Consider the following 18,358-nt stretch of genomic DNA (forward strand, 5'->3'; position numbering starts at 1 on the left):
GCACTGAGTATGTCCGCTCCCAACCAATATTTACCCATGGTTCGGTGATTGTCGTGTCCAAAATGAAGGCCGCGATGTTGCTGCCCAACGAAACGTCCATCCGTAACCTGCTCAGTCTGGGGTCTTCGGACGTGACCGATGGCGTACCGTAAGAATCGGTACAGCTTGGACGCAGAAGTTGGCCAACCATAAGCAGATACGTTAAATACAAAAAAATCGAAAACATGCTTTTTTAATATTAAAATATTGAAATAAAATCCATTATTCCAGGTTCTTCTCAGGAGACAGGCCGATCGTTTGACGTGAACACTTTCACTTTTGCACTGAGTATGTCCGCTCCCAACCAATATTTACCCATGGTTCGGTGATTCTAACAAAGAAGTTGCACTTATGGCCTGTTTTGAAAACTATACATAATTTTATCACAAGAAAATGTAAACTTTTTGCAAACCAATTGAATAACGACAACTTTTAAATTCTCTCGTTGTACAAAGGGTCATTGTACTCAGAAAAATAAGCTTTATCGTTGTGAACAATAATATCACAAATTTAAGCTTCATTTAAGGACCCAATTGTCCCGTGAAAGAAGTCACCCAATTTAAATGTGCCAATTGTATGTATGTATGTATGTATGTATGTATGATCCCCATACCCGCAGGCAACTTGGTCCTGAAACACATGTGAGCGCTAGGTGAACAATTCGATCATCTTTTACTCCATAATCTGTACACCCACGTGCATAAGTTTTTTTGCACGAATTTTAATGCTACAAATACCGGCGCATAAAATAAAATGGTTTCCCTTTTCCCTCCCCAAGCGCCGGAAATTTGTAGCGGGTGTAGGGACACTTCGCATAGACGCCCTTGCTCCCATCATGTCACTGAGGGTATGGAGCGACGAGAAATTAATAAGCATGCCCCCCTAGTCGAACCTTCATTAGAGAAGCAGGCAATCCACAACTCACAGCGAACGACCAAAGGAACACCCTACCGCGTATATAGTAATAATTTTGGCGTAGATGTCTTGATTGATGTGTGTGTATGTCAGAATAAATGAAAGAATGAATGTCTTATAAAAGGAACAAGCTCACCAGATTCTTCAAAACCAGCTTCTCTTCAAACGTCTTCAGGCTTATGACAACAACGAACGCCAGACTTGCTAGGGAATGCACGAGCCGTCCAATCCATGATTAAGTGCACTCCAAACACCACCGGAAACAGACAGCATATAAGGGCTTCACGGCATTAGCTTTGAATTCAACTCGCATGCCTGAGCTGCTCCGAAATGGGCTGAGGAATTCATAAATAAGCAAACAAAAAAAAACCAAAACAAACAAAAAAGTTAGTGTACGCAAAACAATAATAATAATAATAATAATAATAATCATAATAATTAGAAAAAAAAAAACAAAGTAAGACAAAAAGGTCGCGAAAAACTTCAGATATAATCTTTTAACGGTACACAACAACCAGAGCAATTACACCAAGATTTTGTTAAACACATTCTGGTAACTTCAAAACTATGATGACTATAGTTATAATTTTTCATTCATCCCCAAAAGTACTGTTTACAAAACAATTGACCACAATGTTTGACTATTTTACCAATCAATTTTTTTTAGGATTGGGTTCGTAAGTTTGACCGTATTAGAATCTGAAGACTACAACTTCCTTGAGAAAAAAAAAAAACAAAACAAAAAAAAAACAAAAAGGACCTTCTGTTACCAAGCAGTAAATGAATAAGAAATAATTGCAAGAACATCAAAACTCTATGAACCAGCTAAACACACAAGATGTAAAATTGTTATTACAGTAAATAAAATAAATTGAACTAAATTTGAAAATGATAAAAAAGAAAAAAAAAATATTGCAGAAACTATTTTGATAATTCCTAAATATACCAAACACTATTGAAGAAAGCAAATTATTAAATTGTAAAAAGATACAACATTTAAAACAAACAAATAACAATAAATTTATGGCATTATCATAACTCCAAGAAAATAAAATAAGATTAAATTTTCTATGAAACTTCAATTTACTGAAATTGATGAAAGGAGTAGCCGACCAAGAACCATGAAGAAAATACTAGTTGTAAAGGTTTGTTAACAGTACTAGTCAATCGTTCATAACACCTGATGCAATATGCCGTCGTTATGACCACGATATCCCGGGAAAGAAGCCCACTGTGAATATTTCTGCAGATTAACAGTAAATGTGTGGTGAACACAGTCAAGAACCGTATCTGTACAGGGGAAAACGATACATCCAGAGCCTCAGCCCCTACCGGCAAAGCGCATTTCGCAGTACTAGGCCAACGTTCTTATACGCATACCACGAATGGAAGCAAATAATACTAGTCAATCTTTCCCACGCCATACTTAATCAACCACTGTTATGACCACGTTATCTCGGAAAGGATCACCACTACATTTACCATAAGTGTGCAGCTACTATTTAGTAAGCATTGCCGAGCACCGTATCTACTAAGCAAAATTTGCGGTGCAGTACTAGAATTACGTTCCTGATCATGAACCAATACAACAAGATCGAAGCATGCAGAATCATAAACATAGAGAAAGAAAAAAAAAATGCATATATCTAAATGTATATATATATATATATATATAATTAATATAGAACAAAATAAATCAAATAAAACAAAGAATTAAAATAACGCCATTAATTATAAATTTAAAAAAAAACCAAAAAATAAAACTTTAATAAAGTTAAGTAAAAATTAGGAATAATCAAAATATAGTATGGAAAAATAGGATAGTAACTGTAAATAAATGTTCCTTCAAACAAAACAAACAAAAAAATAGTGAATGAAAAAAAACATGAAACATTTTTATGATTTTTTAAATTTTTTGCGTCCAAAACTATTGTCGAAATCCTCCTCCTCACTACACTCGATTTGATAAATATGTTCTGCTTTTCTTTTAACTAAATTTTTATCATTGGCAAAACCAATCCAATCACTCTCAACCCACTCTGGATAGTGTTTAAAAACTTCAATTATAGAATCACGCCAAGTAAATGAAGGTCTGCCTTTTTTCTTTTTATTCAAACACAAATTTGCTGCTAACTTCAAAGGATGTAATGAGTCCCTTCTCTGAATGTGAGCCCAATAACAAATCTTTAGAATTCTTATAATTTTTACTGCAGTTTTACCATCCAATAATTGTGATACTGATAATGAACTTGAAGGTCTATCACGACATATGTTGAGGCCGCTCACTGCCGCGACGGGGTCGACACCATGCTGCTGTGTGGGAACGAACGCCGCGTCGACATCTCACGCGCGTGAGACGTGAGGAAGAAGGAAGAAACAATGACGAAACACACGAGCAGAGGGACGACAAATCAAAACAAAGTCACAACCCAAATTTATGAGCACAAGTTGGTCAGGGAAAAGAAAGTGGAGTGATTTTCGGATAATTAGGAGGAAGTTTGAGGATTAGGATTTTGATTTAGAATCGAGGATTCGGGAGAGGAGTTTGTGGGCCGGGTGAACAACAAGTAGACGGACACAAATTCGTAAGTTGTTATTTAATTTGAAACAAACAGTGAAATAAATAACACAAAGTTCATGCAACACGAAACAGGAACCACACGCGGATAAATCCGGGTGGTGATTCACGGAGGAGGACAAGACGGTTTAGGACGGAACAGGACAGAACCGCTGTCTTTGTACGAGTAAGTTCGAAACAGATAAACATGAAAAATATAACAAACAAAAACATGCAAAATCTGTACTAACATGTAAAACCGAACACGCTGTTAAACATAACCTAAAATTACAGCTACAACACAAACGTAGAACACAAATCCGGATCGGGTTGGACGGAAAACAGGAAACAAACAAATTGTAAGCACAATTACACACACACTACACACACATTGTACTAAACTTAAATCTAATTTGCAGCTTTGATCTGCCTTAAATAAATTGGGCTGATTCGCAAGGAGGTTTATTTCCGTTGGCGTCCAGAACATCATCAAAGAATTTGTTTCCGGCGTGGAACGGTTCAGGATGGCCCCCAAACCCAAGCCTGATGTTCTAGCCGACTGCGTAGTCTGCGGCAAACCGAAGGGTGACGACGCTGAGACGGTGGAGTGCGAAGCTTGCCGGCTTTGGGCACATTTGGCGTGCGCTGGAGAAACGGGAAAAGTTGAGAACTACTTTTGCCCGAACTGTTCTCAGTCGCTGCAAGTGCCAAAGACCCGGAAGAACGCCAAGAAGCCGAAAAGCGATGCGGGCACTACTTCCGGCGCTGCTGACCTGCCAAAGGACGTGCTGGAACAGTTGGAGTTGGAACGAGTTGAGCGGGAGAAGAAGATGGCCCAGGAGGTGATGATCCGTATGAAGCGGATCGAGATGGAGAAGAGTTTTGCCGAGCAGGAGCTCCGGATCGAGAGAGAGATGCAGGAGAGGGAGTTTGCGGCGGCGAACGAGGTGCGCGCGCTGAAGCTCAAGATGGAGCAGGAGTTTTTAGATAAGCAGAAGGCTGCGGAGGAAGAGTTCCTCGCGAAGCAGAAGGAGCTCAAGAAGCTCGTCAAGAAGAGCAAGCAGAAGCTTGAGAAGGCCGCGGTGGATCCACCGGCTGGCAAGGGCGAGGGAGCGGGCGCGGGCTCGACGGACACTCCGAAGGGGGTTCTAGAAAAGCCGAAGTTACCCGTCCCCAAACTCAGCGATTCCGATCACGACAGCAGTGGTGATGAGAGCGATGAGAAGGAGGACCCGACGACACCGGTTTCTGGATCGCGCGAGGTCTCTGACGGGCCGGGGAAACCGGTCACGAAGTTGACGAAGGAGCAGTTGGCGGCTAGACAAGCAATGTCGCGACATCTGCCGAAGTTCTCCGGGGAGCCGGAGGTGTGGCCTCTCTTCATAAGCAGCTTCAAGTACACCACTGAAGCCTGTGGATTCACGAACGTCGACAACTTGAAGAGGTTGGTGGACTGTCTCGAAGGGCCAGCGCTGACGTTGGTGCAGGGTCGGCTCGTGCTGCCGGATGCGGTGCCGGATGTCATCGAAGACTTGCGACACATGTTTGGCCGGCCGGAGAAGCTGCTTCGGGCGCTTTTGCAGAAGGTTCGGAACGCGCCAGCTCCCACGAGCGACAATCTCGACACGTTCATCCATTTCGGGATCACCATCAAGCAAGTGTGTGATCACCTGGAAGTTTCGGGCATGAAGGACCATCTGAACAACCCGATGCTGGTCCAGGAGCTGGTTGAAAGGTTGCCGACAAGTCATCAGCTCGACTGGGTGCGCTACAGGCGGGGAAAGGTCAACACTCCGCTGAGAATACTGTCCGATTTCTTGTCGGAACTGGTCGAAGATGTGTCGGAGGTGGCCGAGTTTGCGGCGCTCTCGCTTCAGGAGCCGACGAAAGCACAAGGCGGGAAGGGCAAGCGGAACGAGTTCGTGCACCTGCACGAAGCGACGAGAGAGAAAGCGGCGGGTGGCAGAACGAGCATGGCTTGCTACGTTTGTAAACAAACCAACCACTTGATACGGAACTGTAGCGAGTTCAGAGGAATGCGGGTGCCTGAGCGCATGAAGACCGTGGAGCGCTTGAAGCTTTGCACGGTTTGCTTGAGCAGCCATGGCAACAGCGCGTGCCATTCGAAGATGCGCTGCCAGATCGGAAATTGTCGAGGACAACATCATCCGCTACTTCACCGCGAGGAAGCTGCGAGGCAGTTCCAACGGGTTGACTGCAACACGCACAAGGTCAACGGCGGGGTGATCTTCCGGACAATTCCAATCACCATGTACGCGGGGAGCAAGGCGTTCAACACTCTGGCGTTCCTGGACGAAGGATCGTCGAGTACACTCATGGAGGAGTACGTGGCCAACAAGCTGGGAGTGCAAGGAAAGCTGGAGCCGCTGGTCGTGTCCTGGACTGCCGAGATCGATCGGCACGAGAATCAATCTCGTCGGGTGAGCCTGACGCTGGCGGCCAGAGGTTCGAGAGAGATGTTCCAATTGGAGAACGTGCGGACGGTTTCGAAGCTGCAGTTGCCGGCAGTTGCGGGCGTGCAGGTTGCAGAGCAGGTCAAAGAGAAACCGACCATCTTGATCGGGCTTGACAACATCCATCTCTTCGCGCCGCTGGAATCAAGAGTCGGTCAACAAGGCGAACCGATTGCTGTCCGTTCAAAGCTCGGCTGGACTGTGTACGGACCTGATACACCCAAGCCCTTGGTGCACACGTTCCTGAATCTGCATGTCGTCAAGCCGGCCAGCAACCAAGAACTCCACGACATGATGAGGGACCAGTACGTCCTGGACGAAGCTGGTGTTGCGTCGTTTGCGGTGCCGGAGTCTGCCGAAGAACAACGAGCGAAGAAGATCTTGGAGACGACGACGAAGCGCACCGGAGAGCGGTTCGAAACCGGTCTGCTGTGGCGCGAGGACGAGCGGCGATTCCCGGACAGCTACCCGATGGCAACGCGGCGGCTGCAGGCGTTGGAGAGGAAGCTGGACAAGAACCCGACGTTGAAGCAGAACGTCTCTCAACAGATCGCGGAGTACCAGAGCAAGGGGTACGCGCACAAAGCAACGGCCGAGGAGCTGAAGACGCCCAGCAACGCCGTTTGGTATCTGCCACTGAACGTCGTCCTGAACCCTCGGAAGCCGGACAAGACAAGACTGATTTGGGACGCGGCGGCGTCGGTGCGGGGTGTCTCGCTGAACTCACAGCTGCTCAAGGGACCGGACATGTTGGTGCCGCTGCCACGAGTTGTGTGTCGTTTCCGGGAGAGACCGATCGCGCTGGGTGGGGACATACAAGAAATGTACCATCAGATCAGGATCAGAGAGGAGGACAAGCAAGCTCAACGCTTCCTGTTCCGCGAGAACCCTGCCGACGCTCCGCAGGTGTACGTCATGGACGTTGCAACTTTCGGGTCGGCTTGCTCCCCAAGTTCGGCTCAGTTCGTGAAGAACCTGAACGCGGACCAGTATGCGGAGGAGTACCCGGAGGCAGCTGCGGCGATTAAGGAGCGACACTACGTGGACGATTACTACGACTCGGTGGACACGGTCGAGGAAGCGATTCGGCGGGCCAACGAGGTGAAGTTCATCCACTCGAAAGGAGGTTTCAACATCCGGAACTGGGTGTCGAACTCGAGGAAGGTGCTGGACGCGATGGGAGAACAAAGCGTGAAGACATCCGTGCACTTCAACCAGGAAAAGTCGGCTTTCTACGAGCGTGTACTCGGCATAGTCTGGGAACCGGATCAGGACGTGTTCTGTTTCGCGGTGGCCTCGAAGCCGGAGTTCCGCGACGTTCTGGCGGGAGAGCGACGTCCAACCAAGCGGATCGTGCTGAGTGTGGTCATGGCGCAATTCGATCCAGCGGGATTCCTAGGACCGATCACCATTCTCGGGAAGATCCTGGTGCAAGATCTGTGGCGCACGGGGTGCGAGTGGGACGAAATGATCGACGAGCTGGCTTTCCAGAGGTGGCTGCGTTGGATCAACATTTTGGCGGATGCGAAGCACTTCAAACTACCAAGGTGCTACTTCGGGAACGCGCGGTGGGACGAGATTGAGGAGATTCAGCTGCACATCTTCGCTGATGCGGGTGACAAGGCATACGGATGCGTGGCGTACTTCCGAGCGATTGTCCGGGGCGAAGTGGTTGTGGCGCTGGTGATGAGTCGGTCCAAGGTGGCGCCGCTGAAGATGCTATCCATCCCGCGTCTGGAGCTGGAGTCGTGTGTACTTGCGGCGCGCATGTCCCAGGCGATTCACGACAACCACAGTTTCCCTATCAGCAAGACCTTTTTCTGGACTGATTCGGCGGTCGTCCTGTCGTGGATCCGCTCCGATCAGCGTCGCTACAAACAGTTCGTCGGGTTTCGGATCGGTGCCATTTTGAGCATGACGTCGCTGATGGATTGGAACTTCGTACCGACACAACACAACATCGCCGACATCCTGACGAAGTGGGGAAAGGATCCGAACGTCCGGCCTGACAGTCCGTGGGTCTGCTGCCCGAGGTTCATCCACGATCAGCAAGTAAACTGGCCGAAGAAAAGTTTGCCCCCACCGAACACCACGGAGGAACTTCGCGTGCATCTCCTTCTACACGACGTGAAGGTGGTGGACACCATCGTGGAGGTGAACCACTTCTCAAGGTGGACGATGTTGGTGAGGACCATGGCGTGCGCTCACCGGTTCGTGTCGAACCTCAAGCGGAAAACGAAAGGGCTGCCGATGGAGACGCTGCGTGCGACGAAGGCGCAGGCGAAGATGCTGAGACCGACGACGGTACCGTCGGTTCGAGTTGCGTTGCAGCAAGACGAGTACAAGCAGGCGGAGGTGTACCTGCTGAAGATGGTGCAGGCGGAGAGCTTCATCGACGAGGTGAAAGTGCTGACTAGGAACAAGGATCGTCCGGCGGATCAGTGGCTCGCCCTCGAAAAGTCAAGTCCGCTGTACAAGCTGACTCCACTGGTCGACGAAGACGGCTTGCTGCGGATGGAAGGGAGAACCGAGAACGCGGAGTTTCTGCCTTTCGATCTGAGATTCCCAGTGATTCTACCGAAGGATCACCACGTCACCCGGATGATTGTCCAGCACTACCATCAATGGTTCGGGCACGGATATCGCGAGACGATCAAGAACGAACTGCGCCAGCGTTTCTTCATTCTGGGGGTCAACACACTGGTTCGACAAGTGGCGGCGGCGTGCGTCTGGTGCAAGGTGCACCGCAATCAGCCGTTGGTGCCAAGGATGGCGGCGCTTCCTGTGCAACGCATCACACCGAATCTTCGCCCGTTCAGCTACGTTGGGGTTGATTATCTGGGTCCGCTCGACGTGTCAGTTGGACGCCGGTCCGAGAAGCGTTGGGTGGCGCTGTTTACATGCTTCGTCACGCGTGCAGTGCATCTGGAGGTGGCGTATGGGCTGACGGCACAAACGTGTCTGATGGCGATTCGTCGTTTCATCTGTCGTCGAGGCCCTCCGGTCGAATTCTTCTCCGACAACGGAACGAACTTTCGGGGCGCGAGCAAGGAGCTGGTGGAGACGGTGCGGAGCATCGGGAACGACTGCGCCGAGGTGCTGACAACGTCGCGAACGAAGTGGACCTTCAACCCACCCGCTGCACCCCACATGGGGGGTGTTTGGGAGCGTTTGGTCCGCTCTGTGAAGGAGGCGCTGGAGGCGTTGGACGACGGGCGGCGGCTGACGGACGAGATTCTGGTGACCTGTCTGGCGGAAGCGGAGGACATGATCAACTCACGTCCGCTGACGTACGTGGCTCAGGAATCATCGCAAGCGGAGGCCCTCACACCAAATCACTTCATCCGAGGAGTTTCACCGAACGAACCCAACACGGTCCCGCCATCCCCTCACCCTGCAGAAGCTCTACGTGACGCCTACAAGCGGTCGCAACAGTTGGCAGATGTGATGTGGCAGCGCTGGATCAAGGAGTACGTGCCGTCGGTGAATCAACGCACGAAGTGGTTCGGTGAGTCGAGGCCGCTGAAGGCGGGCGACCTGGTCTACATCGTCGACGGGAAGAACAGGAAGTCCTGGATCCGCGGAGTGGTCGAAGAGCCGATCGTGTCCGGCGACGGGAGGATTCGCCAAGCATGGGTGCGAACCACCAGCGGGCTGGTGAAGCGCGCGACAGCGAGGCTGGCCGTGCTGGAGATCGAAGGTAAACCTGCTTCAGAAGCTTCGGAACCGGGTTTACGGGCCGGGGGATGTTGAGGCCGCTCACTGCCGCGACGGGGTCGACACCATGCTGCTGTGTGGGAACGAACGCCGCGTCGACATCTCACGCGCGTGAGACGTGAGGAAGAAGGAAGAAACAATGACGAAACACACGAGCAGAGGGACGACAAATCAAAACAAAGTCACAACCCAAATTTATGAGCACAAGTTGGTCAGGGAAAAGAAAGTGGAGTGATTTTCGGATAATTAGGAGGAAGTTTGAGGATTAGGATTTTGATTTAGAATCGAGGATTCGGGAGAGGAGTTTGTGGGCCGGGTGAACAACAAGTAGACGGACACAAATTCGTAAGTTGTTATTTAATTTGAAACAAACAGTGAAATAAATAACACAAAGTTCATGCAACACGAAACAGGAACCACACGCGGATAAATCCGGGTGGTGATTCACGGAGGGAGGACAAGACGGTTTAGGACGGAACAGGACAGAACCGCTGTCTTTGTACGAGTAAGTTCGAAACAGATAAACATGAAAAATATAACAAACAAAAACATGCAAAATCTGTACTAACATGTAAAACCGAACACGCTGTTAAACATAACCTAAAATTACAGCTACAACACAAACGTAGAACACAAATCCGGATCGGGTTGGACGGAAAACAGGAAACAAACAAATTGTAAGCACAATTACACACACACTACACACACATTGTACTAAACTTAAATCTAATTTGCAGCTTTGATCTGCCTTAAATAAATTGGGCTGATTCGCAAGGAGGTTTATTTCCGTTGGCGTCCAGAACAACATGAATCCCAAATTTCTCTCACAATTTGATTTTCAAAACGAGTTATAGAAAGTCTGTTTCTTTTAAGAATAGTAGCTGATTAAAAAACCGTAAATCATAGAAGGCAAAATCACCGTTTTATACATAAGTTTACCTAGACGCCAAGTAGGTTTATAACGTTTACAAAAAGCTATAACCATTTTTGCAATTTTCATTGTGGATGAACAACGGATACGTGTGGTCAATGGCCTTGCTAAATCAGTCGTTAAATAACTACCCAGATACCTCAATTTGTCTACAACAGGGAATGGTTCATTGTCTAACAAAAGGCTATTAGGAGTAATGCAATCTTTAGACGGATGTCTGATAAGAATATTACTTTTATCTTTATTGATTTCTAATCCTACACGTGCAAAAGCCATTTTCAAATGTTTGATTATTAGATCAAGATCTCTAACACTATTCGTAATTACCAAAAGGTCATCAGCAAAAGCTAGGATAATAGGCAGCTTCATATTGTTTTGATCTAATAAATTCAGTTTCTTAATTATTTTTTTAACCTCAATCAGAACCCACTGTATTATTAAAATGAAAAGAAACGGAGACATACTGCAACCTTGCTTAATGCCCCTATTTTTAACAAATTCAATTTAAATGTGCTAATTGTGGTAAAAAGCAAAGTAATCCACTTTAACGACCCCCGGGTCTTTTGTGGTCTCTGTTGCAAGTTTCTGCTCATTTCTAGGCGTTCGAAGGTTATGTGTGGTGAGTCATCCAAAACCTCTTTTACGCTAATGGACCGACGTTTTACTTCCCCATCCGATAGAAGACGTGGCCAGGCAAATCTCGTATCGAAAAATGCCACCGGGTCCGTCTGGGATTGAACCTAGGCCATACTGGGGTTTAGAGGCTACCACACTAACCACTAAACCACCACCCCGTGGTGGAAATCATAAATAAAATTTCTGGGATTGCACCATCAGAAAAAAAGGCTTTGGATTCTCGTGCTAAGCATCAGCCGAAATCCAAACCGAAATTTTCTCTAAGTCAGGTTGTACCTGCAACTTTAAATCAAACGTTTTTGCTATCTCCCTCTAATGAGAGAGCTAGACAAAATACTTCTACCATTGAAATAGGCAACGGTATTTCCTATGTTGCAGTAGGGTGTAATATGGTTGTATGGAAAAAAAAAGTTGTCAAAATTTAGTGAGCACAGCAATTTTTCAGTTCCTTTTTGGGTCCTAAACAACTCCCCAAAGTTTGAGAACGATTGGTTCAGTCCTCACATTGCGCAAAGCGATTCAATTTTCCATATAAATCTGTAATTAGGGATTAAAAAAAGGAAATTAATAAATAAAAACACAACTTGTTAACAAACAACAACAACACACAAACTGTGGGACAAACCAACAACCATTGACAGTATTGTCTTCGTCTTAAAACATCGCAAAGGGGGTGGTAGACAACGCCCAAAAGTGACGTGACGTAATGTCGTGTCATCGACCAAAAGGCTTAAAGGGACGAGAATTAGACCGCCAACGGTCACATTCTCCCAGGCAAATGAGCGATCTATGATTATTAAATTTTTTAATTTTTTTAATTTTTTTAAATTTTTTAAATTTTTTAAATTTTTTAAATTTTTTAAATTTTTTAAATTTTTTAAATTTTTTAAATTTTTAAATTTTTAAATTTTTAAATTTTTAAATTTTTAAATTTTTAAATTTTTAAATTTTTAAATTTTTAAATTTTTAAATTTTTAAATTTTTAAATTTTTAAATTTTTAAATTTTAAATTTTTAAATTTTTAAATTTTTAAATTTTTAAATTTTTAAATTTTTAAATTTTTTAAATTTTTAAATTTTTAAATTTTTAAATTTTTAAATTTTTAAATTTTAAATTTTTAAATTTTTAAATTTTTAAATTTTTAAATTTTTAAATTTTAAATTTTTAAATTTTTAAATTTTTAAATTTTTAAATTTTAAATTTTTAAATTTTTAAATTTTTAAATTTTTAAATTTTTAAATTTTTAAATTTTTAAATTTTAAATTTTTAAATTTTTAAATTTTAAATTTTTAAATTTTTAAAATTTTTTTTAAATTTTTAAATTTTTTAAATTTTTTAAATTTTTTAAATTTTTTAAATTTTTTAAATTTTTTAAATTTTTTAAATTTTTTAAATTTTTTAAATTTTTTCAATTTTTCAAATTTTTTAAATTTTTTAAATTTTTTCAATTTTTAAAATTTTTTAAATTTTGTAAATTTTTTAAATTTTTTAAGCTTTAAATCAAACGTTTTTGCTATCTCCCTCTAATGAGAGAGCTAGACAAAATACTTCTACCATTGAAATAGGCAACGGTATTTCCTATGTTGCAGTAGGGTGTAATATGGTTGTATGGAAAAAAAAAGTTGTCAAAATTTAGTGAGCACAGCAATTTTTCAGTTCCTTTTTGGGTCCTAAACAACTCCCCAAAGTTTGAGAACGATTGGTTCAGTCCTCACATTGCGCAAAGCGATTCAATTTTCCATATAAATCTGTAATTAGGGATTAAAAAAAGGAAATTAATAAATAAAAACACAACTTGTTAACAAACAACAACAACACACTAACTGTGGGACAAACCAACAACCATTGACAGTATTTTCTTCGTCTTAAAACATCGCAAAGGGGGTGGTAGACAACGCCCAAAAGTGACGTGACGTAATGTCGTGTCATCGACCAAAAGGCTTAAAGGGACGAGAATTAGACCGCCAACGGTCACATTCTCCCAGGCAAATGAGCGATCTATGATTTTTAATTTTTTTAATTTTTTTTAAATTTTTTAAATTTTTTAAATTTTTTTAATTTTTTAAAGTTTTTAAAGTTTTTAAATTTTTTAAATTTTTTAAATTTTTTAAATTTTTTAAATTTTTTAAATTTTTTAAATTTTTTAAATTTTTTAAATTTTTAAATTTTTTAAATTTTTAAATTTTTTAAATTTTTAAATTTTTAAATTTTTAAATTTTTAAATTTTTAAATTTTTAAATTTTTAAAGTTTTAAATTTTTAAATTTTTAAATTTTTAAATTTTTAAATTTTTAAATTTTTAAATTTTTAAATTTTTAAATTTTTAAATTTTTCAATTTTAAATTTTTAAATTTTTAAATTTTTAAATTTTTAAATTTTTAAATTTTTAAATTTTAAATTTTTAAATTTTTAAATTTTTAAATTTTTAAATTTTTAAATTTTTAAATTTTTAAATTTTTAAATTTTTAAATTTTTAAATTTTAAATTTTTAAATTTTAAATTTTTAAATTTTTAAATTTTTAAATTTTTAAATTTTTAAATTTTTAAATTTTTAAATTTTTAAATTTTTAAATTTTTAAATTTTTAAATTTTTAAATTTTTAAATTTTTAAATTTTTAAATTTTTAAATTTTTAAATTTTTAAATTTTTAAATTTTTAAATTTTTAAATTTTTAAATTTTTAAATTTTTAAATTTTTAAATTTTAAATTTTTAAATTTTAAATTTTTAAATTTTTTTTTTAAATTTTTAAATTTTTAAATTTTTAAATTTTTAAATTTTTAAATTTTAAATTTTTAAATTTTTAAATTTTTAATTTTTAAATTTTTAAATTTTTAAATTTTTAAATTTTTAAATTTTTTAAATTTTTAAATTTTTAAATTTTTAAATTTTTAAATTTTTAAATTTTAAATTTTTAAATTTTTAAATTTTTAAATTTTTAAATTTTTAATTTTTAAATTTTTAAATTTTTAAATTTTTAAATTTTTAAATTTTTAAATTTTTAAATTTTTAAATTTTTTTAAATTTTTAAATTTTTAAATTTTTAAATTTTTAAATTTTTAAATTTTTAAATTTTTAAATTTTTAAATTTTTAAATTTTTAAATTTTTTAAATTTTTAAATTTTAAATTTTTAAATTTTTTAAATTTTTAAATTTTTAAATTTTTAAATTTTAAATTTTAAATTTTAAATTTTTAAATTTTTTAAATTTTTAAATTTTTAAATTTTTAAATTTTTAAATTTTTAAATTTTTAAATTTTTAAATTTTTAAATTTTAAATTTTTAAATTTTTAAATTTTTAAATTTTTAAATTTTTAAATTTTTAAATTTTTAAATTTTTAAATTTTTAAATTTTTAAATTTTTAAATTTTTAAATTTTTAAATTTTTAAATTTTTAAATTTTTAAATTTTTAAATTTTTAAATTTTTTTTAAATTTTTAAATTTTTAAATTTTTAAATTTTTAAATTTTTAAATTTTTAAATTTTTAAATTTTTAAATTTTTAAATTTTTAAATTTTTAAATTTTTTAAATTTTTTAAATTTTTTAAATTTTTTAAATTTTTTAAATTTTTTAAATTTTTTAAATTTTTTAAATTTTTTAAATTTTTTAAATTTTTTAAATTTTTTAAATTTTTTAAATTTTTTAAATTTTTTAAATTTTTAAATTTTATTTTCTGCCTACCATCCACCCCGCGAATATGAGCGCTCGCGGCCAGCAGACTGGCTGAGTAGCAGATCGTCATCGTCAGCGGAAAAGCAGCGGTACGTACCGAGTCCCCCACACACACATACACTAGGGTGCCCAGAAAAAATGACCCCCTGCTCCACAAGCGAAAAACGGTTTATTGGGTTATTTTAAGCATCTTTGCAAATTTTGAGCAAAATTGATTGACATTAACCCATTGATACCCGAGCCTAAAGTTGATGAAAAAAATGTTTTTCATACAAAAATGACATTTTTAGATCGCTAATAACTTTTCAGGATCGAGTTTTACAGCTTTGGTATGTTCTACAAAGTTGTAGAGCATTAAATTTTCAATAAGAATCTCACTTTTGGGAATATTTGGATGGAAGTAGCGCACCGTGCAGACCAAACTGTAAGAAAGTTGAGTTTTCTATACATTTTTTCAATTTTTCCCATACAAACTTCACCCCCGAGTATCAATGGGTAAATGTTGACCGATTTTGCTCATATTTGGCTCAGAGTCCTAAAATAGCTCAAGGAACAATAATCAGCTTGTGGAGCGAGGTTTTGAGAAAAAGTCCCATATTCTGGGCACCCTAACATACACTCACAAATATACACTTTTGAACCGACTTAAATTCTTTGAATAAATTTCCCCTTCTGTCTCCCAAAAGAGGATTTTTCATTCAACCTGTAACATAAAAAAAGTTAAGTTCCCAAAATTAAGTTCGCGTATCTCCTCGTTGGCGACTAGCGCAGCCGACCCTGCGATTACCGTGAGTCTGTGCTGTGACTAACCGTTGGCAAAAACTAATGTGGGTAAGTCCCAAACAGTTTCAATATCAAAACCGGATTCATATTCGGATACTCTGGAAGGTGCTCTACAACTTTCCCGAAGAGAGTATGGTGCTAACTTGCTCCTGAAAAAAGATACAGCGTCCTCAAACTCGTCTAAAACGTGAATTTCGCGCAAAAAACACGTTTTAGACGTGTTTTGAACACGCTGTATCTTTTTATAGGAGCAAGTTAGCTCTCTTGGGGAAAGTTGTAGAGCACCTTCCAGAGCATCCGAATATGAATCCGGTTTTGATACAAATTTATATGGAAAATTGAATCGTTTTGCGCAATGTGAGGACTGAATCAATCGTTCTCAAACTTTGGGGAGTTGTTTAGGACCCCAAAAGGAACTGAAAAATTGCTGTGCTGGAAAATCGATTTTGTTATTACACCCTAAAGCCGCAGCTGTTTCAGGTACATCCAAAAAAATCAAATCCTCTGCCATTCTTCCTTAAATTGACCAGGTACCTCAAATTCAATCTGATTTTTTTTTTCGGTTGGCAACGCTTTGGGATCTTCTGATCTCGGCGATGTTACGTTTGAAAAAATGACGTTTTTGCAAAACTCACTGTTTGGTTTGATTCAAACAATGAGTAATGCTACATCCATGATGGAAGCTATCCAGATTGGATTAAAATTTGCGAATGATGTTATTCTTACTCTGAAGTTTAATCATGGATCTAAGTAATTCGTTTTCGTTTTCGTTTTCGTTTTATGGAGCAAGGTGGGGGACGCGGCTTCAAGTCAGTCCAAGTCCGGTTTCTTGTGGAAAAAAGGGTAGTGGCCGAACTAGTATTGCATACAAAATGAACACCACCGGAAGATATAGGGGATCGGGAGGGGGAAGGTGAACGAAAATTAGTGTAGGTGTGAGTAGTAAGAACTTGGATGACTTGAGCAGTTACGGTAATCTAAGTTTAAGACTGAATAAAGGAAATCTGAAATTATGATCCAAAGTAAAAAGGCCCGGAGAAATTAAATTATGAGTTAATTAAATAAAAAAATGTAACTAATCGCAGATTTATACAAAGGAAACATATGATGTATTTCAAATTTAAAGGAAATTAAAAAAAATACTGGAAAACAAAAGATGGAAAAAAACTTGTCTAGGGAATATAAATCTTGAGGACTTTTTTCTGGGCCCCGTCCTGTCGCGTCCGTCAGTAGTCTTGTCGTACATTACAACTAGAAGCAGATCTGCTAATGAAATAGTACACTCCGACCAGTTCAACTGATCATTTAAGTCCAATTATTCATTTACGGAAAACTAACTAACTTGAATCAACAACCTAAACTAAACTGTCTGAAAGTAACTTGAATCTCAAATCCCCGAAATTATAATTGCAAAGCCAAAAATTCCTTTACCTTGTTTTTAAACCTGACTTGCCGCTTCCAAAACCAATAAACATAAATGAACAGTTCATACTTTACAAGTTGAATACTCTTCGTTAAGAAGACTATTTCGTGCCTTCCATTTCATTAGGGCACAGAAGCTCTGCAAACAAGAGTGTATCCCTATCATACCTAATATAAACTGTCAATTGAGTGAAAGAGATGAACTCCTGTTCACAAAACCCTTGTGTCCATTTGAAATGTTAGGCTCCATTTGATCGTCAAAACTCCTGTAAATCCTCGATTCGCAACAATGGTCGATACAACCATAATCCGAGAACCGTTAGTTCAACAGATTAACGAATTTTGTCCGATATCATTTCATTATTGATTGATCGAGACTCTATGGATGTTTTGACAATTCCGAATGGTTAGTATATCACTTAAATTATAATCAGAGATTCTGATAGCATCACTTAACTCGTTTACACAGAACTGTCGGCCTGTAATTATTAAACAACCTAAAGTTACAAAAAACTAGCTATTCTGAGTGCCTTGCAAAAAACTTATTTATTAAATACCAGATCCTAACCTAACACCCTCATTAAAATAAGAAAAAATCACGCTTCTGTTTTTGTGATTAATTAAATTATTTAATATAATCCCACAATGCCTAGAAGAGACCTCTCTTACTGTTGTGCGTAAGCGTTGCTTTGCTTTATGAATTTCTACCTAAGCTAACGAAGTATCAAAAAGATTTAAACCTGTTCCTACCAGATTTTATAAACAAGAATATTGAGATGCAAATAAAAAAAATCAATATCTTGCAATCTTACATAGTATAAAAGTTGTGATTTCTATCAACACAAGTATATAAATATAAAATAAATGTGTGATATATATCAACATCGGAAACCATCTTTGAAAATAGCCCTGAAACGACGGCAACGTGTGGCTCCATCTCCAGGGTTTAATCATGGATCTAAGTAATTCCATCAATATTATTAATTTTAATGCTCGTTCTTTAAAAGCGAAAGAAAATGAAATTTTCAACTTTTTACGAGTTCATAACGTGCATGTTGCTGTTATAACCGAAACATTTTTAAAATCTGGCACTTATTTGAAAAGTGATCCAGATTATAAAGTTTTAACCGATAACCGAATGAATTGAAATGGCGGTGGAGTTGCAATACACAGAAAAAAATATTCCTGTAAATTTACATTACTTATCATGGACCA

The 18,358-nt window shown here is 39.1% G+C and overlaps 1 protein-coding gene and 1 long non-coding RNA gene across 2 annotated transcripts; both read left to right on the top strand.

Moving 5' to 3' along the window:
- Positions 1-3,652: 3,652 nt before the first annotated feature.
- LOC119769138 lies at positions 3,653-9,738 on the top strand. The gene is made up of 3 exons (XM_038261039.1): positions 3,653-3,698; positions 3,806-3,870; positions 3,931-9,738. The coding sequence occupies exon 3, from the start codon at positions 4,036-4,038 to the stop codon at positions 9,736-9,738; it is 5,703 nt and encodes a 1,900-aa protein (XP_038116967.1). The 5' UTR covers positions 3,653-3,698; positions 3,806-3,870; positions 3,931-4,035.
- Positions 9,739-9,842: 104 nt separating this feature from the next.
- LOC119769449 lies at positions 9,843-11,151 on the top strand. The gene is made up of 4 exons (XR_005278362.1): positions 9,843-10,047; positions 10,116-10,207; positions 10,315-10,379; positions 10,440-11,151. It is a non-coding gene; the product is annotated as an uncharacterized LOC119769449 (long non-coding RNA).
- Positions 11,152-18,358: the final 7,207 nt, after the last annotated feature.

Source organism: Culex quinquefasciatus, chromosome 3 (assembly GCF_015732765.1).
Source record: "Culex quinquefasciatus strain JHB chromosome 3, VPISU_Cqui_1.0_pri_paternal, whole genome shotgun sequence".
NCBI lineage: Eukaryota > Metazoa > Arthropoda > Insecta > Diptera > Culicidae > Culex > Culex quinquefasciatus.